Raw genomic sequence first — 20,844 nt, 5'->3', positions numbered from 1 at the left:
ATAGTTTGGGTAATATTGAACCCATTTCTAGTTTTATACCTGACTCACTTAATCAACATAACACCATCTACATTGCCATGTCATCTGTTCAGAGATGGGCACATGATTCAGCCCAAAACAAACAGAATAATCCCCTGGGAGCAGAACTGGTTTAGAGATGGGTGCACGTCCAAGTTGGTCCAATCAGATTAAGCTCAAGACTTTTCAATGGTGGAGAAACAGTAGGAGCTGCAGGGAGCCATTCCGAGTTCATGTAGTGACCAATCTTGGAATCACACAGATATTTCTGGAACATGGCAATCAATGAGGGGTCCCATATTGACATTGTTGAGCCACTTAAATAAGCCCTCACCAAAGCCTGTTCTCTAGAATTTAGGTCCATGTGCCAATAATCAAGCCAGCTGGAAATGAGTTTTTTATTACTTACAAATGAAAGCCTCCTAAATGAGCCTAGTCAATTAAAAAAAAAAAAAAGTACATCCTCCTTTTTCAAGAAAGCACTTACAGAATTTTACTATTATCAGTAATCTTCCAAAAGTAGTTGGGACTCATGTAGCTAGTAGGCTATGTTTCCAACAGCAATGAGGAAACTCCTTGGATGTTCATTTAATTTTGCTCCTAAGGTAATACTGCTCTATCCACTGATGCCAAAGTTCAGAGAGAATTCTCTGTGGGATATTCCATTCAGTGTAGCCATCGGGAAAGGGTTTGGACAGAGTAGCACAAAGGCTACGAACAGTGAGCAGTTCAATAAATTACATGTCTGGGAGCAGTCATAAGAGAGAGTTGCTCTCTGAAATCTATTTGCCCAATTTTCTAAAAAATTTATTATCTGGATTTTTCTGTGCCTTTTCCCTCCTACTACATATTCCTGAATGCCCTCCCCCCAACTTTCTTTCATTCTTTCTTGCTCAGAACTGAAGTCTAGGGTTTAGTACAGACATGTGGATTTAATCTTTTCACCTTCCTAAGCCTTACTTGATATCCCTCTGCCCATGGAAGAGGCTCCTCTCCTCCACTTTACAGCAGAACAAAGCTAGACTACCGCTACTACAATATATACACTGGATTTTTTCTTTTATCTTCATGTGACCGGAGACACAAAAACTTTTAATTATCCAGACAAACTTTTACCTTTTAACTCTGAGTATCAAGTAACAAGGACACCTTTCTAAAACCAGATGTTTTGGGGGGCACCTGAGTGGCTCAGTGGTTGAGCATCTGCCTTTGGCTCAGGGTGTGATCCTGGGGTCCTGGGATAGAGTCCCACATCAGGCTCCCCACAGGGAGCCTGCTTCTCCCTCTGCCTGTGTCTCTGCCTCTCTCAGTGGCTCTCATGAATAAACAAATAAAATCTTAAAAATAAACAACAGGGATGCCTGGGTGGCTCAGTGGTTGAGCATCTGCCTTTGGCTCAGGTCATGATCCTGGGGTCTTGGGATAGAGTCCCACAAATCGGGCTTCCTGCAGGGAGCCTGCTTCTCCCTCTGCCTATATCTCTGCCTCTCTCTCTCTCATGAATAAAATCTTAAAAAAAAAAAAAAAAAAGGCTGAAGTTCTTCCTGCCTTGCCTCTAATAAAAAACAACAACAACAACTAGATGTTTTCAACAAGAACTTGTTTTCCATATATACACTCACTCATCTTAGGCACTAAAGCCAAGATCAATCTGCTCTTTATTATAATCGCTACCTAATGGATAGTAAACTACTTTCCAGATTCAGAGCTTATACATATCTACACCATGGATTCCACCAACAAATGATACTGTCAGACAATCTGTGGTCCCAAAATGTGGCCTTCAGTAATTCTCTTTTCATCTACTAACTCTATAGTCACTACTTGAAAACACTAGTGCTTCTTTATATACACTTTTCTAGAATGTCTCATTTGAATACCTGGCATAGAAGATTTGGATCATGCAAATTCTGTATTTACTCAAGTCAAACCAAAATGTCTAGTTTCAATGCAGCTAATTACCTTTTAGATACTATGTCCTATATTCCATTTCATTTAGAAAGAAAATGTAAATAGCACCCTATAAATGGATTAAAAAATCCTGTAGTACTTTCTGAACCTGAAGAGAATCATTATTTTTTGCAAATACACAAATCCAAAATAATGTTACCTTACACCAATACAGTTTCAGCAAACGTTAATATAGAACCATGTTCACAATTCGTAAATAATCAAAGTACTGCTTTCTTTATTTGGGACAATTTAGCAGGCCACATAAATCTAAACCCCCAGATAAGACACACACTACCTTTTATTCATTTAAACAAGTACTGACTAAGCATGTGTAACACGTGTGATACTGGACTCGCGATATACTAGTGATGAAAACAGACATGGCTGCTATTCTCATGAAGCTTACTTCTAGCAGGAATCTTTCATACAAAAACCATATAGTATTGAAAAATGTTTGTCACATATAAAAAATACACTGATGAAATGAAAGTCAGCTTATATTCTCAATATACCTATATGTAGGTATGCCTATATAAAGTATTACGCGCACACTATACCTATCTTACCAAAATTTCTTTAAGCATTTTAAATAAATCTTGCACCTTCTTTGCATTGGTCCCCTGGCAAATACACGAATATGTGCCTAACACTCCAAAAGTAACCATTAGCTGATACAGATTACATCCATAGAGACAAGCACAGCACAGAAGTATACCAGGTGACAGCTGCCCATAATGGAAGGGGGAGGGTACATGAAATACTGATTCTTGAAAATTATCTTGATTATGTATTTTAAAACCTTAAAGACATACCATATTCCCACTAAAATAGATTTTTTAAAGATATGTATTTTTGATGACAAAAGAAAAAAATCATGCTACAAAAAGAGGACTAAAGCATATAATCCAGGCTGTCCCCCTCTAACTCCAGTGGCAGCTTAGCCCAGCTATTTCAGGTGCTGAGCATGTCTACTAAGTCATCACCCGGCTGTCACTGCTAGTTTAACAGGTGAAGGGCATCACTAACACTATATGGACTATGAGAACCCCCAAGACATGTGAGAAGGAAAGTTTAAAGGATCTTTCTTAACAGACATAAGGTCTAGCCTCAGATGGGCAACTTCAGAGGATTTCAGCATCTCTCTTACTGAGAGAGTCTAAAGAGTAGAAAGGAACTACAGGTTTTGCTATATAGTAACAAAATCTGTTTGAATAGGTTTTTTATATTGATGATACTGCCCAGATTTTGGGAGGAAGCAGAAAACCACAGAATCCCTAAAGATACTAAAAATCAACATCAAGTGAATGGTGTTTGTTCATGCAGAAGTAACACATTTTAAGAACTGGTTATGAATGTGCTGGGAGGTACCAAAAGCCTTAAAAATGTGTTTTGACTCAGCAACTATACCATTAGTGGTTTATCCTAAGGAAGTAACCAGAGAACTACAAATAAGGATATCTAGTTATTCATGTTAGCAAAAAATAAGAAACAAGATTAAAAAGAAAGTAGGTCATCAGAATAAGTTATAAGTTAGGTAGCCCTGTCGTAAAGTTACTATAACATCCTCACTCTACATTCCAGTCACTGGTCTTGGAAGCTGTTTGCCTTCCTCACTGCAACCACCCAACATTAAGGACTGATTAAAGGGTTACCTAGAAAATTCACTATATACTGCCATTAAAACTCAGTGTATTACTAAGAAGAAAGCAATTTAAAGAATATGAGCCTATTTTAAAACTAGCTATGGGGATCCCTGGGTGGCGCAGCGGTTTGGCGCCTGCCTTTGGCCCAGGGCGCGATCCTGGAGAACCGGGATCGAGTCCCACGTCGGGCTCCCGGTGCATGGAGCCTGCTTCTCTCCCTCTGCCTGTGTCTCTGCCTCTCTCTCTCTGTGACTATAATAAATAAATAAAAAAATTAAAAAAAAAATTAAAAAAAAAAAAAACTAGCTATGGAATTACATTTAGTACATGTACACATGCATAGAACCATTTCTAAAGCGCTTATTTTAGGTGTTGATTTGTGGGTGGTTTTTTCTCCAGTTCTCTTCTTTAAGGGTAACACTGTTAAAAAGAGGACTATTACAGATTAAAACAGGAGTATTTTTACCTTTGCAAAGAGCCCAAGAAATGGTTTAAAAAAAAAATCAAAAAAATTTAAAAGACTATGAGTTGTTTCGGGTGTAGTTTTTATTTCCCACACTCTAAAGTTAATTTTCAACTATACCTAAGCCTCTGCTACCTGATAAAAACAATCGTTCAATATCATTAACTAGTGACAGCATTAAACCTGTTTGATCTTAAGAGTCCAATGGCTATTCAACAGGAGAAATGTGACCAATTTATAAACAAAGGGCTCTGACTTCTTTTCAAAGACCTGAATTTCAGTTCATTGGAAAGATGCCAGCTTAACAGTGAAAACTAGTTACTTAGAGCAAAGCAGTGCTATCAGCCATCACACCAGGTGGATCCACTGGGTTTACGGATTTTAACTATATAATATACTAAGCACTCAATACTTAGCTCCTTTAATGCTCTTCCCTTAAAGAAATCGAAAGAATGTATTTCAGGCTAGTGGGAATGAATCAAAATCCAATTAGTTACTCTGAAAGCATCCTGTTGGAAGATTTATTTTCTTTCTTGAGTGTGTCTGCAAGTAATCCCGAACTGCTGCTTAAGAAGGAACCTGTTAAATACAATGGCTTCAGGCACCATTCTAATAAACCCTCTACATTTTAATCAGTCCTTGCAAGCCCCTGCTACTGCAGTTTCCCTTGTCACAGGAGGCTGGTGCTCGGCCGGAGAATTAGCAGCCAGAGGGCACTGTGAAGGGCGGGTAGGGAGATTCAGCAAGACAGGGCAATGGATTACGCAGCAAGCCTAACAGAGGCTGCTCCGGAGCATGTAACTCTCCTAATCTTGAGTACAAAGGATTTTTGTAAAGCCCACCTCACTAACAACATGAAATCAAAATCATGGAGTATAAAATCATTTTTCAGTTATCCTTCTTGGCTTGAGAGATGCCTTTAACATGGCCAACCTGTTTAAAATTCCTCAGAATGACCAATTAATATCCTGTGTGACTTCAGAAATGCTACCCTCTTACCCCTGTGACTCTGGAAACACTGGGAGATGAAGTTAAAGGATGAAGAGGGAATGACAAGAAAGAGATGAATGAGAAATTCTCCCTACGTTTGAAGAACCAACATTTTTTATTTGGAGAAACAGAGTGGGTGATCACCCATAATAAGTACACTTTCATTGTAGTTATTTATTTTGCAGGTTAAGTTTTCTCAACCGATACTACTCTGAAATAACGAACATACCTCAGTCTAAGCTGCAACTAAAATACTCAAGATGATAATCCAGAATAAATTCTAGTTTATGCAGAACGTCCTACACTTTAGAATTGCTGTGCCAGGCTTCCGAGGTCTTCAAATAAGACAAAATATCTGGAAGACTTCAAAAAGACCCAGAGGCACTGGCTGTATTAAAAGAAAATTACTAATGCTCGAACACATCTTCACTACTATTTTCTTAAAAAAAAAAAAAACAAAAACAGAAACAAAACAGCTCCCTTCCTAACCTCCCTACCACCCAACGTCCCTAAAAATGCGTTGCCACCCCTGAAAAATATCATGTGCATGATGATGAAAAAAAAAAATGCAGCTCTCAAAACACAGGGCACATCTTTCGGGGGAAGCGTCCACCAGCAGGTGGAAAGCATTTCAACACAGCTTCCGGACCGCGTTCCCGCCCCCACCCCGAGGGCCCCCAGGAGCCCTCCCACAGGTTGCTTGCTGGCCAGCATCTCGGAACGCCAGCACCCTGCGGGCCCCGGCTGATGTCCATCACCTGCTGCCCGCCCTCCAGACTGTCTGCACTCGCCGATGCGCTACCCGGAGGAAGCCCCCCGCACCCCGGCCCCCGGCCCCGCGCCCGAGCATCCACGAGTCAGACTGCCCAGGGCCTTGGGGGAAAGGCCCCGGAGCGCAATCCAGGCAGAAGGACGGCGAGTGCGGCGCGACCGGCGCCGCCAGCTGGGAGGGCGTAGGGCGGACCGAGCCACAAGGGCCAGGCAGGACCGCCCCCGAGTGACGCTCGTCACACCAGCTTCTAATTGTCGAAAAGGAGAAAAAGCAGGCGAGGCCGCGGGAGCGCGGCGGGCACGGGGTAAAACCGCCCTCGGAGGATGCGGCCCGGGGCGGGGAAGGCCCGCGCCCCCGGGGCCTCCCCAGCGTCGGGACTTCCTCCTCCTCCAGGAGCCCGCGCTCCGGCCTGGGGAGGGAGGGCGGCCGGCCGGGGCGCCCCAGGGCGCAGCGGGGGGTGGGGGGCCCGCGAGGTGCGGTCGGGCCGGGACGCTCACCCGCCGGCGAAGAGGTGAAGCAGCGTGTTCTCCTTCTGCTGGGTGCCCGTCGCCATGGCCGCGCCGGCTCCGCGGCCCGCCGCCGCCGGGTGCCGCGGGCGCGAGGTCGCTCGAGGGATGCGCGAGGTGGCCCGCTCCGCTCGCCCGGCTGCCCTCAGGCGGCCGCCGGCGCCCCCGCCATGCGCGCGCGCCCCGACGCCCCGCTCCCCCGCGCTGCGCCCTCCGCGGCGTGGCCGCCGGCGCCTCACCGGCCTCTGCGGCGCGAGCCCAGCACCAGCCGGAGCCGGCGCGCGGCCGTCACGTGGCGGGGGCCGGGCCGTGTCGTCACGCGGCTGCGCGAGCCCGGGGCGGCACGCGGCGGGGGTGTGGGCCCGGATCCCGCGCGCCCATTGGCCGGCGCCGGACGTGGGTGGGGCGACTGCGCGGTCGGGCCGGGTGGGCGGGGCCTGCTTGGGCCGGGGCGCCGGGAGCCAGAACCGGCCGAGGCTGCCTGGTACCCGCTCCGACGCGGAGAAACCCGGCTAGGCAAAGCCCGGGGGGACCCGGGGCCCGGACTTCCCAACCGTTTTTTCAGTCTATTTTCAGTTCAGTTGAGCTTTTGTGATACGATGTGCAAAAAGGTGTAGAGATTGCATCTTCTATTTCACAGCTCTGTACTCGACATCCAGCTCAGGGAAAACACGTGATCTCAGCAGCCTGGACCCCGGGGCACCCCTATAACGGGGTGTGCTTTTTTAAAAAAATCATTATTTTTTTTCTGTGGCTCTGCAAAAATGCATTTGGTTTATCCTCTCTATCTGCGGCTCAGACTTCTGAGTTCCAAGCTTCTCTCGTCCAGCTGCCTCTACTCGGATGTCCTTGGGTGACTGTCAAACTCAGGCTGGCCTCTTACCTCCAGGTCTGACGGACAGGCCTTCTCTGGCTACCCTGCCCCACATTATCACATGATTACACTTAATTTCCTTACGTAGGCTCCTGTAGTTACTTTGTTGATTTATTCCTTTAAGCTGATCTTTTACCCCCGGAGTGGAAGCTTCAGGAGGGCAGGAATCTGGTTTCTTTTCTTTCTTTCTTTTTAATTTAAAGATGTTGTTTATTTATTCATGAGAGAGAGAGAGAGAGACAGAGACACAGAGGGAGAAGCAGGCTCCATGCAGGGAGCCTGATGTGGGACTCCATCCCAGGACTCCAGGATCATGCCCTGGGCCGAAGGCTGAGCCACCCAGGGATCCCCGGTTTCTTTTATTTCTAATGGTGCTTGACAAGGCACCTGCTGCTAGTAATGCTCTAGAAAGTAATGAATAAATGTCCCAAGTACTCCTCTTTCTCTTCCTCTCCTCCCCCACACCTGCCCCGCCGCTTGAATTTCCTGTCCCGGTGGTGATACCAGGTGACACCAGGGTGGACTCCGCCCCCCTCCCTCTCTTTTTCTCAGCTGTCTGTCACTCACTCATCTGGCAGTTCCATCTCCTGAAATTCTCCCAAAGGCACCACCTCCTTCTCTGTGTTTCTTCCCTTACTTCTGCTGGAAGTTTTCATGCCTCTCACCTACTTTGTAGCAAAAAAATCTAACTGCTCTCACAGGCCTCCCCTACCCCCCCTCCAGAGGCACAAGGTACAGGATAGATCAGCCCTTTGTTTTCAATCTCCAGACCAAGCTGCTGGATGTCCAGTGTGTAAACACAAAAAGAGCTCAGCAGAAGGGAAATTGTGTGCAAACACAAGAGCTAGATATTTGATTGCTGGGACTCTTTAAAAACAGCTCTTAGGAGCAGTCATCCAAAACACAAAGGGAGTGAATACTCCATATTAAAACCATTACTCCCAGGCTTAGGAAGGGGGAAAAGCACACTAGCTCCATGATATAGGAAAAAAGAGAAAAGGAAAGAATAAAGGCAAACAGGAAGGGGGGAAAAAGTGAGTTTCTTTAGGTTCTCTAGATCTCCCAAATCCCTTGCTTTTAGCTGCTGGTGAAGTCAGTCTTGGTCTTAGCTGAAGATGATTTATGAGGCATGAATAGAAGGAAGGAGAGAATTAGGGGGCCCTGTTAACCAGGAGGGAACCTCTCCCATCCGGGCAGGGTTCTAATCCGAGGAGTTGCTCTCCTTAGAGCAGAGCCCTACCTATTGTCTGCTCTTATGGAGGTGTCTGAGGCAGACCCAGGCTTCTAACAACAAGGCAGCACCCAGCCTCCTGCCTGCTTTGGCTAAGCTAGTCTGGGCTATGCTGGGCACATGAACAGGCCTCCCCACCCCCTTGTGAAGAGTAACACTGCCTTCATGTAAAGTTTTTCCAAGGTCTTTCACATATATTATCTTGTTGGTTACTCACATTGTTTGGCAGCCCTGTTGTTTTCATTCCCGTTTTATGGATAAGCAGGACAAATTTGCCCAAGGTCACACAGCTAGTTAGTGGCTGATGCAATGATCTTTCATGCCTCTGTGCTTTGGAACATGCTGTTGCCTAGGATGCCCCTTTGCTCTGCTGGACCTCCTCTGAGACCAGCTCAACAATTAGCTTTTCTATAAAGCCACCCCTGTTTGTGTGGGGGAATCGAGTACTTCCCTCTTCTGCTGCCTACCACACAGCAAAGGAATGGTGGCTGTGACTACCAGTCCATGTTGCTGCAAATTATTGCAGTGAGCAGCACCAGCGTTCATACCCTGGCATATGTGTTAGTGGGAGTGCAGACTGGGACAACATTTTCAGAGGGAAGTGTGGACACTGCCAAACATTGAAATGGGCACATTCTTTGACTTCCACATTGAGGAAGATATTGGATTGATTAATTCATTTATTCAATGCTTTTTATTGAACATTTATCCTGTTTAAGGTTGTTTTCTAGGCTCTGAGGGTACATCAGGGATTAAAATGGGTAAAAATCTTTATTGAAACAGCAGCACTCAAATCCAGTGATATATAAAAAGGACTATACATCATGACCAAAAGAGATATGTCTCAGGAATGACAGATTGGTTTAACATTTGAAAGTCAATCAGTGTGGGATCCCTGGGTGGCGCAGCGGTTTAGCGCCTGTCTTTGGCCCAGGGCGCGATCCTGGAGACCCGGGATCGAATCCCACATCGGGCTCCCGGTGCATGGAGCCTGCTTCTCCCTCTGCCTGTGTCTCTGCCTCTCTCTCTGTGTGACTATCATAAATAAATAAAATTAAAAAAAAAATTAAAAAAAAAAAAGAAAGTCAATCAGTGTAATTCAAAATACGAACAGAATAAAAAGGAAAAGCTGGATGATCATGTCAATAGATCCAGAAAAACAAAACATTGGACAAAACTGAATGCTCATTCCTGAAAAAAGCTCTCAGCAAATCGGGATTAAGAAGGAATTCCTCTGGGATGCCTGGGTGGCTCAGTGGTTGAGCATCTGCTTTTGGCTCACTTTGTAATTCTAGAGTTCTGGGTTAGAGTCTTGTATCAGGCTCACTGCAGGGAGCCTACTTCTCCCTCTGCCTGTGTCTCTGCCTCACTCTGTGTGTCTCATGAATAAATAAAGTCTTAAAAAAAAAAAAAGAAGAAGGAATTCCTCTACCTGATAAAGGGTATCTACAACAAATCTATAGCTAACATCATGCTTGGTGGTAAAAGGTTGCTTGTCCACCTCCCTAAGATCAGTGTGGAACTAGAGGTCCTAGTCAGTGCATAAGAGAAGAAAAACAAATACAAAATATAAAGATCAGAGAGGAAGAAGGAAAACTGTTTTTAGTCACAGATGATGTCATAGTTTACTAGAAAATCCTAAGGAATCTATATAACAAGTACTAGAACTAGTTATTGAATTTAGTAAGATTGTAAGAGACAAGGTCAATATACAAGGAAGAAATAACTTTTGCTAGCTGCAAGCAGTTTCAATATGAAAAATTTTTAAAAAGATTTTATTTATTCATAAAAGACACACAGAGAGAAAGAGAGAGACATAGGCAGAGGGAGAAGCAGGCTGCCTTTGGGGAGCCTGATGTGGTACTTGATCCCAGGACCCCAGGATCACAACCTGAGCCAAAGGCAGATGTTCAACCGCTGAGCCACCCAGGTGCCCCCAATATGAAAATTTAAAAACATTCTTACAGCAGCATCTGAACAATAGCAACAACAATAAAACCAGACATAAAGGAATACATAATTTCATTTATATGAAAATCTAGGGGACCCCTGGGTGGCTCAGTGGTTTAGCGCTTGCCTTTGGCCCAGGGCATGATCCTGGGGTTCCAGGACTGGGTCCCACATTGGGCTCCCTACTTGGATCCTGCTTCTCCCTCTGCCTACGTCTCTGCCTTTCTCTCTCTCTGTGTGTCTCTCATGAATAAATAAATAAAATCTAAAAAAAAAAAAAAAAGAAAAGAAAATCTAAAAAAGGCAAAACCATTAGTGTGAAGGAGAGCAGATCAATAGATGCCTGGGGCTGGGGCTAGGAATGGGAAGGGGGACTGACTGCAAGGAGGCCAGAAGAATTCTTAGGGTGATGAAAATGTTCTCTCTTCTAATCTAATACATATTTGTCAAAATTCAGTAAAAGAGATGCATTTTATTGAATGTCAGATAAATCTCAAGAAAGTTGATTGTAAGGGAAAAAAGCAAAACAGATTACATATGTAAATATACACACGACATAACAAGTTTAGTGATGAGGAAGGGTTCAGACGGATGGTTATGGAAATCCACTTAGGCGCTACCTTCATTTAAGCCACCGCTCCCAGACTTGGTAAGAGAGGGAGAGAGGCTTGTTTGGGATTTTTTTGCAACTGTTCAAATTTTGAAGAGCCTGAGGCTTCTTGCTGACCTCTTGCTGGTTTCGTCTAGCTTTCTTCCCCTGATTATTGGCTGTCAAACCTCTAATTGCCTCTCTAATCCTTGTTTTTCTGCAAAGCTGCCGGCTTTGGAAAACACCTCTTCCCGCTGCACCCCCACAGGCTGGGATTTCAGATCTGTGGAGAGAACTGTAGGGAGCACTTCGGGTTTCTCGCTGAGGCTAAGGCCTGGAACAGGGCTGGTTTCTTTCCTGAGACCTCACCTAGAATGAGCTGAGGTTCAAGATCCTGTCTGCAGCAGGGGGCTGGTGGGCAGCAGGGGCAGGGGCTATGGGGGGGGGGGGGGGCGGCGAAGGACAAATGCCCAGCAGGCTGCTGCTCTCTCTCCTCTTTCTCCTTGAGAGATGCAGCCTGAGCCAAGTTTCTGCCACAGTTCCAATGAGGTTCTGCAAGCCCAGCCTTCTCACTAATGAAAGGCCTGCGTTGTCCCTGCGCCCGCAAGGATAAGCCACTGCCAGCGAGTTGCCCTCTTGAGGTCTACCAGGCTGGAACCTGTTTGTCTGAGCCCTTCGTGAGCTGGGTGTCCCTACCCCCGTGCTTCCCTGTTCATTTCTTAGAAGGAATGCACTGTAGGGGAGGAAAAATAAATTTACTTCTACCCTTCTAGGTTCTTGGCTGAGACTCCCCCTTGTAATAAAAGAGAGATTAACAAGAGAAAAAAAATTTCATTTCATTTCTTATATATGGGATCCCCTGAAGATAGCAGACCCAACCAAGTGACCAAAGGAGGTAGTTATTTTTTGTTTGTTTTCTGTTTTTGTTTTTTTTAAAGATTTTATTTATTCATTCATTCATAAGAGACAGAGAGAGACAGAGAGAGAGAGAGAGAGGCAGAGACACAGGCAGAGGGAGAAGCAGGCTCCATGCAGAGAGCCCAACGTGGGACTCGATCCCGGGTCTCCAGGATTAGGCCCTGGGCTGAAGGCGGCACTAAACCGCTGAGCCACCCGGGCTGCCCAGGAAGTAGGTTTTATACCTTTTTTTTTTTTTTTTTTTAAGATTTTATTTATTTATTCATGAGAGACACACAGAGAGAGGCAGAGACACAGGCAGAGGGAGAAGCAGGCTCCATGCAGGGACCCGGATATGGGACCCTATCCCGGGACTCTAGGATCACATCCTGGGCCGAAGGCAGGCACTAAACCACTGAACCACCCAGGGATCCCCTCCATGCCAGTTTCCCCACCTATCTGACGAGGCTAGTTATGGTACATATTACAGAGAGGAGATGAGTAATAATAATTCTACTAATATTTAACATGTGCCAGCCACTGCTCTATATCCTTTGAGGACTCTAAATTGGAGCTATGACCGTACCCCCATTCACTATGTCGCAGCGAGGTCCAACAGTAGGCCTTACTAGTGAGTGGCAGAGCTGGGATTTGAACAGAGCAAGTGCCATTGTGGAGGGCACGGGCTTAACCACGCAGTGACACAGTCTGAGGCAGGATACAGGAAGGGCTCAGGGCTGCGTCTGTGATCAGTACTGTGCACACAGACATCACCACCAGGATTCTTACTCATACTTATTTACAGTCATTGAAATGCACAGGAAGCCTTGTTTCCAACATAGAAGAGCAGAGTGGGCTGGAGAGAAAGAGGTTAAGGAGCTGTAGGATCCTAAGAGAAGAGAGAACTGTCATTTATTGAGCACCTGCTGTAAGCCGCCCTTGTATGGAGGACGTATAAACACAACCCCTTATCCCAAATCCCCCAGGGCTGTGTTTCACAAGTCAGAGCTGTTCTGATGATTTCAGAGAAGTCAAAGGACATATATGCTGGGTGACACCCCCAGGGCAGCATTCCCTCTTCCAGCACAAAACAGTTTTGAATAGTTACACTTTGTGGGGTTTTGAAAACACCCTGTAAATAGCCTCCTGGTCAGGCAAAGTCAGGTTTTGCCACCAAACGAGGTGGAGCCAGGTCAGGCTCTGCTGCCGAGGGAGTTAGCCTCCGGTCTTCAGTGCTTTTTGGATTTTGGAGTTGTGGACGAGGGACTGCGGGGTGCTGTTGCATCTCACCGTCTAGCAACCCTGGGAGGCAGAGCATTTGCCAGGCCAGCACTGGTGCTGTGTCCTGTAATCCTCCTGGGAAGCTATGTGCTCTTACGATGCCCCTTTCACAGATGGGCAGACTGAGCTTCAGAGAGACTGAGTAAGGTACCCCCAGCCCCAGCCTGCAGAATGGGAGTGTCTCACTGCCAAGCTGAGGCCGAGGTGAGCACACCAACCCTAGAGTCAGGGCATGTGCGTTCAAATCCCAGAAACTTGGGCAAGTCAGCCTCTCTGAGCCTCTGTTTCCCCAACTGCAAAAGGGTAAGATGGTAACAGTAACTGCCCCATGGAATTGTGGTGAGGCTTCCTGTAAGATAATTGCCCCTTGGCCAGAGAAACTGCAGTTAAACATAAGCTTTGTTATTGTCATGCTTTCGGCTCCCAGCACCTCAGTGTGAGGTCAAGCCAGTGAGGTGGCACTTGGAAAGCCTATAGTGCCAGAATCTTCGAGGACCCCCCGCAGAGGACGCGGGGTCTGGGTTCTTGTCCACAGAGCGTGGCCCTGAGCTGAAGAGATTCCTGTTGCTTCCCTCAGCCCCATAGCACTGAATCCTGAGGGTTGCTGGGCCGGGAGCATCTCCAGGAATGTGGCGGACCCACAGGGACAGGCGACAGTGACTGGACCCACAGCGGCTTCTGGCCCCTGAGGGGAGGTAGGGCAGAGCTGGAGAGAGAAACGGGGTGGGTACCACCCACTCATTCACTTATTCATGTGACAAATACTGATTTGGCTCTCACTCTGGTACAAACCTGGGTATGGCAGGGGGGCTTCCATGGTGGGTGGGCTTCAGAGTCCTGCCTGCCTGGAGCTGCCGTCTTCTTTTTTTTTTTTTTTTGAGAGAGAGAGAGAGAGAGAGAGAGAATGAATGGGGAGGGAGGGGCAGGGGCAGAGGGAGAAGCAGACTCTCCACTGAGCAGGGAGCCCGATGTGGGACTGAATTGCAGGCCCTTAGTATTATGACCTGAGCCGAAGGCAGGCACTTCCCCAGCTGAGCCCCCCAGGTGCCCTGGAGCTGGCAGCCTTGCAGAGAAGCCAATGCCAAGTTGGGGAGACCTCTTTTTCTCGGGGCAGCTTCAGCCCATTTGCACCTGATGGTATTTTGAGAAATATGAGCTCTCTCTGGCTTCCTGGAAGATAACAAAAGTGTTGGTAGACAAGGGACATAGAACAGGGCTGGGGGGTCCCAGCAGCTCCAGGCTGACCTGAGATGGGCATGGGTCCCCACTGAGGCCCAGAAGTGTTGGGGAAGCCAGCAGCTTTGGGCTTGGACAGGTCATTTTTCAGGGGGCCTTTTTCTGGACCTCCTTGCCCTGGGAGGCAGAACCAGGGCACCCTTCAGAGAGCTGAAGGGGTAATGTTCCAACAAGCCCCAGGGTTTGAAGAATTCATTAGCTCCTGGAAACTATCCCATGGTCACCGTCTTCCCTGGGGAGCTGGCTCTGGTTGCAGGCCTGACAATATCATGGTCTAAGTAGGGCAGAGCCGGGAGGCTGCTGCCCTGGGCCCAGGTCAAGGGAGGAGGCAGGTCGGCAAAAGGGATCCAGAATCCTAACTAACATTATAGAGCAACTGTGCTTCTATTAACTCACTCAACCGTTTTAACAACCCGGTCAGGTGGAGGCTACTATTATTGTCCCCATTTTACAGATGAGGACACTGAGGCACAGAGGATTTCAACCAGTGTGGTTTGGCTCTGGAGTCTATGCTCCAGCCTCCTCCCAGGACTGGATTAGAGGCTCTAAGCAGAAAGCATCCCCAGATCTTCTTATCTCTGACTCAAGTTAAACTGATATGTGAGCCACCTTCCCCACAGATCACGTCCCTTTGTGCTGATGTGTAAACCTGTTACTGGTGAGGGAGGAGGGAGGCAGGGGCAAAAAAGGACAGACTGAAAAAAAAAAAAAGAAAGAAAGAAAGAAAGAAAGAAAGAAAGAAAGAAAGAAAGAAAGAAAGAAAGAAAGAAAGAAAGAAAGAAAGAAAGAAAGAAAGAAAGAAAGAAAGAAAGAAAGAAAGAAAGAAAGAAAGAAAGAAAGAAAGAAAGAAAGAAAGAAAGAAAGGACAGGCTGGGTTCTCATTACTGCAAGGCTTTGCCTGCCCTGGCTGTGGCCAAGAACATCAAAGCTGATAACTGAGCATGCCACTGTGTGCTCTGCCACTTTCAGGCTGTGTAACTTTGAGTGAGTTCCCTGCCTTCTCTGAATGTTTCTTTTTTTTATAAAAAAGGTGCTTAATGGGACGCCTGGGTGGCTCAGCGGTTGAGCGCCTGCCTTTGGCCCAGGGTATGACCTTGGAGTCCTGGAATCGAGTCCCACATCAGGCTCCCTGTGTGGAGCCTGCTTCTCCCTCTGCCTGTGTCTCTGCCTCTCTCTGTGTGTGTCTCTCATAAATAAATAGATAAAATCTTAAAAAAAAAAAAAGATGGGGGTGACTGGGTGACGGGCACTGAGGTGGGCACTTGACGGGATGAGCACTGGGTGTTATTCTCTATGTTGGCAAATTGAACTCCAATAAAAAATAAATTTATAAAAATAAAAAAATAATAAAAAAATAAAAAATAAAAGGATTTCACCTTTATCAAATTAGTTTGTGTTATAGATCCAGATTGACTGAATTGTAGACATTTTGTGGACTTTAACATTCAAACACACCAACAGGTGAGTCCTGGGGGTGTGTTGCATGCTTATGTTTCTGCAGGACTAAATCACAATTTTATTGAAGTTTTTGTGGAATATATAAATATTTTTTGTATCACTAAAAAGAAAAAAAGAAAAAAAAAGGAAACTGACTTATTAAAAAATAAATATATAAATAAAAATAAAAAGATGCTTAAAATGCCTTTTTCAGGGGCACCTGGCTGACTCAGTTGCAAGAGCACGTGACTCTTACTGTTGGGGCCATGAGTTTGAGTCCCACGTTGGGTATGGAGCTTACTTAAAATAAATAAATTAATTAAATAAATAAACGAATAAAATGCTTACCTCATCAGGTGGTTCAGAATCTTCCCAACACACACCCTCTATGAGTTAGAAGTGGCCCCTCCTGCTACCTTGGGACTCAGGAATAGCTTTCTTTGTAGCTTTATAGCTCTCATTCCTCTGCCTCCAGGCCTTTCCCATTAAAGGGTGGGGTCCACGTCAGGGCAAAACCAGTGCTCAAGGGCCCTGGGGGAATGTGTTTCATTGTTGATAAATTAAAGAGGTCCAGTGGCTCGAGGTAATTTTACAGAAGGGGAAACTGGGAGAGGTTACATCTTGCTGAGCTATACAGCTAGTAGGGACAGAGTTATGGGATGAAACCTGAGTCTTATCATTCCAGATTCCATGCTGTTGCTGTCAGATTGTAACACCCACCACCAAAGGGGATGTTCTGGGTGATTGGCCATGTGGTATAAATGTGGTTCTTACAGCTCAAAAAATGCCATGCTTCCTCATCTGTGATTGGGGGTCATACCCTTTCCCTAGATGACCTCCCCCAGCCCCAAGACTTCTTTTTTAATATTTTATTTATTTATTCATGAGAGACACACAGAGAGGCAGAGACTTAGGCAGAGGGAGAAGTAGACCCATGCAGGGAACCGGATGAGGGACTCGATCCCAGGACCCCTGGATCACGTCCTGAGCCGAAGGCAGACTCTCAACTGCTGAGCCACCCAGGCATCCCCTAAATAAATAAATTAACAAAAAAAAAAAAAAAAAAAGGGAAGACCTAAGTCCACATCAGGAGTCAGGTGCTCAACTGAGCTACCCAGGTGCCTCACAAATCACTTTTAAAACACTAAGCTGAGTTATTCTCTGATTCATTTATTTATTTTTAACTATAATAATATAGACATAACAAAACTTACCATTTTAGCTATTTTTAAGAATACAGGGGCATTATATACAATCACATTGCTATACAACCATCACCACCATCTAACTAGCTCCAGAACTTTCTCATCTGCCCAAACTCTGTCCCCAGTAAACACTAACTCTCTGTGCTCCCTCCTTGTGTCCCTGCTCGCCACCCTTTCACTTTCTTTCTCTATGAATTTGACAAATCTAAGTGCTTTACGTACAAGGAATAATATACCATTTGTCTTTTTGTGATTAGCTCCTTTCACTTAGTATAATGTCCTCAAGGTTCGTCCACGTTGTAGCACGAATTGGAATGTCCTTCCTTTCCAGCTGAATAATACTCCATTGTACATATAAACCACATTTTGTTTATCCGTTCATGCACTGATGGTCACTTGGGTTGTTTCCGTCTTTTGGCTCTTGTGAATAAGATTGTCAGGAACTTGGGTGTACAAATATCTATTCCCTGATACTCTTTTCAGTTCTTTTGGTTGTGTGCACAGAAGTGAAATTGCTGGATCATGTGGTCATTCTATGCTTACTTCTTTGGGGAGCGGCCATGCCATTTTCATTAAAATCTTTTTTTTTTTAAGATTTTATTTATTTACTCATGAGAGACACAGAGAGAGAGAGAGAGAAGCAGAGACACAGGCAGAGGGAGAAGCAGGCTCCTCACAGGGAGGCCGATGCGGGACTCAATCCCGCATCACGCCCTGAGCCAAAGGCAGACGCCCAACTGCTGAGCCACCCAGATGTCCCCATTTTCACGAAAATCTGTGAGAAATCTCCAGGGGTCAACAGACAGAGGGTTGTGGCTACTCTCTAGCTATTTGCTGGATTTTATAGCCCAGGTGTTTGGGGTCAGATGGCTGAGGGTATAGGGGTACAGGTGGGGCCCTCCAGGGGTGCAAACGGTGGACTTTAACACATCTGCTAGCAGAGATATCTGTCATCTGGACGCAAGGGGGAGGGGAAGAAAGCTTCTCTGAAAATGGGTGCTCACAGGCCTGACCCCCCATGTGAGTTTGGAGTTTGAATTGATACTTCTTGTGGTCCAGAAGGAACAATATAGGAAAGTTATGCTTGCTTTTGCTTCTCCCCAGAGCAGGGGCTGTGATGTGCCTTGAGTGTGGCTAGTTTGTTTGGGGGGTGGTCCTGGGCATTGCCCTGAGGTGAGGGAAGAGAGGAAAGAGGTACAGCGGGTGCTAGTGAGCTGTTACCACTGTGGGGATATGGGGCCAGATCCCTCTGGGGCTCTCAGGGAGGCCACGTGGGACACAGTTTGGAATGCCTCCCTGAGGGGCATGGAAGCTGGGTGTCTGTCCACCCACTCCTATTCCTTTTGTGGGGCTAATTCCTGTATCCCTCAGACTGTCCTGTGTTCCCATAGCCAGGGGCCGTCCTCATAGAGGATTCGGTAAACCACAGGGGTCCACCAAGGGAGCACCTGCCATGGCTTTGGGGGCTGGTTGAGGGGATACAGATGGCTCCCCGACAATACTTGATCCATGAACCTAGTAGCCCTGGGTGGCAGTGCTGGGGTAGCCAGCAGAAATCCCACACACCCTCAACAATAGGTTTACAGGATTCCCATTCTTTGGTGCCCAGCTGATTGTGAGTCAAAGCCACCATTTCAAAGCACAATCTGCTCTTGGCAATATTTCCAGATTCTTCTGTCACGGGACACTGCTTCATGCCTGTGTCTCTGTACATGCTGTGCCCTTTGCCTGGACTCTCCCCTTTCCCTGCTGGTAGATCTACCTTAAATGTCACCTCCCTGCGGAGCCCGCTGCTCTTCTGCCCCAACTCCGGCTAAGCATTCCTCCCTATGCACCTCTGGCCACCTCAGCCGGGTGTCCCCAAAGAGAAGCATTTGTTTCCCTTTATTGTTTCTGCTTTAGTTTTCACTGCATGGCCTGTGCCCCAGGAAAAATGTGGAAAATGAAGAGATGACAGAGTTGTCTGGTCCCTTTTTGAGGAGAGCCTTGCTACGGCAAAGCTGCTAGTCAGCTCCATTTTAACAAACAACCCGCTGTCCTCAAAAATAACAGCATTTTATTCTTTAAAAGTCTGTGAATTTTAGATTAGGGTTCCCCTCAAAGTGTGGGTTTCGGTGTTTTTGTTTTGGTCTTAAATTGTGATGAGAGGGACTCCCTCCTATTCAGTGGAGTTTCATTTTTTTTTTAAGATTTTATCTATTTATTCATGAGAGACACAGAGAGAGAGGCAGAGACACAAGCAGAGGGAGAAGCAGGCTCCCTGCAGGGAGCCCCATGTGGGACTCTATCCCAGGACCCTGGGATCATGACCTGAGCCAAAGACAGCCGCTCAACCACTGAGCCACCCAGGTGCCCCTCAGTGGGGTTTCAAACGCACCTCCCAGCCCAAGGCTCGGGGACCAATCCCGGGACACTGTTGGTCCTGGCAGCTGGTGGGGGAACTCACTGTTCTGTGACAGAGCAGAGAAGCTTCCTTCCTCAGCCCTCCTCCCCTCCTAGGGCTTTCCCTTGGGGGAGGGCAGGGGGCTCCGCTAATGCTCTGGGACTTGACCAGGCCCTGCCAGCACTTAGGCAACCTCCAGGACTAGCCAATCTTTCCACTGAAAAGCAAAGCTGGCACTTCAACCCTCGTTGTTGAGGACACCGCTCAGGGACTTGACCCCCATCTGTGCCCTCACAGTCAGCCCTGACAGCCGCAGATCATATTTCCATCCTAAGGCCTTTAGAAGTTCGTGAATGGCAGATTCCGTTACAAGTCACAAGTCTTCAGTGAGGCCTGAACTGGGAAAGTGACTTTAAGTGGGTGTTTTTATTCCAGGATCATTTCCCAAGGTGGAGGGTGGAGGCGGGGGCTCCTATCTCAAGAAGACAGCCCAGCTAAACTGTATGTTTTATAGCTCAGACTTGGCATCAGGAATCATATCCATCAGCGAGGACTGAAAACAAAGGAAAACTGAAACTGATGAATCAATTAGACTCAGGGTCATTCTATTATTCATCTGTCTTGATGGATTTTTTTATTTTTCAGAATAAAGATGGTCAAAGTACAGCCTGAGGACCCATTTTTGTATGGCCTGGGCTCTAAGAACACTTTTTTACATTAAAAGAAGAAGATTTATTTATTTATTTGAGTGAGAAAGACAGCACACAAGCAGGGGCAGGGGTAGAGAGAGAGCGAGAAAAGCTTAAGCAGACTCCACACTGAGTGTAGAGCCCAACTTGAGGCTTGATGCCACCACCCCGAGATCATGACCTGAGCTGAAATCAAGAGTTGGATGCCCAACCAACTGAGCCACCCAGAAGCCCTGTTTTTTACATTTTTAAAGATTTGGGAGAAAAACACAAAAAGAAGAGTATTTCATGGTATGCCTGGTAGCTCAGCAGTTAAGCATCTGCCTTCCAGCTCAGGGCGTGATCCTGGTATACTGGGATCGAGTCCCACATCGGGCTCCCTGCATGGAGCCTGCTTCTCCCTCTGCCTGCGTCTCTGCCTCTCTCTCTCTCTCTGTGTCTTTCATGAATAAATAAATAAAATCTTTTTTTTTTTAAAAGAATAGTATTTCATGATGTGAAAAGAATAGAAATTCAAAGTTCCTTAAAGTTTATTGGGATACAGCCACACCCATTCACTTACATATTGTCTGTGACTGCTTTCCCTACGAAGGCAGAGCGGTGTAGTTGAGGCAGTGACTGCATGGCTGCAAAGCCTAAAACAATTATTGGTTGGTACTTTAGAGAAATTTTGCGGAGCCATGGGTTAGAATATTGGTGATAAAGCAGTTAATAATGCTACCCATCG

The 20,844-nt window shown here is 46.3% G+C and overlaps 1 protein-coding gene across 1 annotated transcript in view; it reads right to left on the bottom strand.

Annotated features, from left to right (window-relative positions):
* Window positions 1-6,634, bottom strand: part of SLC25A33 (solute carrier family 25 member 33) — a 34,687-nt gene extending 28,053 nt beyond the window's left edge. Inside the window, exon 1 of the mRNA XM_026005065.2 lies at window positions 6,337-6,634. Within this exon, the coding sequence (XP_025860850.1) occupies window positions 6,337-6,392 (56 nt within the window). The 5' untranslated portion in view covers window positions 6,393-6,634. The remainder of the gene's footprint in view (window positions 1-6,336) is intronic.
* Window positions 6,635-20,844: the final 14,210 nt, after the last annotated feature.

The sequence above is a fragment of the Vulpes vulpes genome, chromosome 12, assembly GCF_048418805.1.
Source record: "Vulpes vulpes isolate BD-2025 chromosome 12, VulVul3, whole genome shotgun sequence".
In the NCBI taxonomy this organism is placed as follows: Eukaryota; Metazoa; Chordata; class Mammalia; order Carnivora; family Canidae; genus Vulpes; species Vulpes vulpes.
This window is presented reverse-complemented; position numbering and strand designations above follow the sequence as displayed.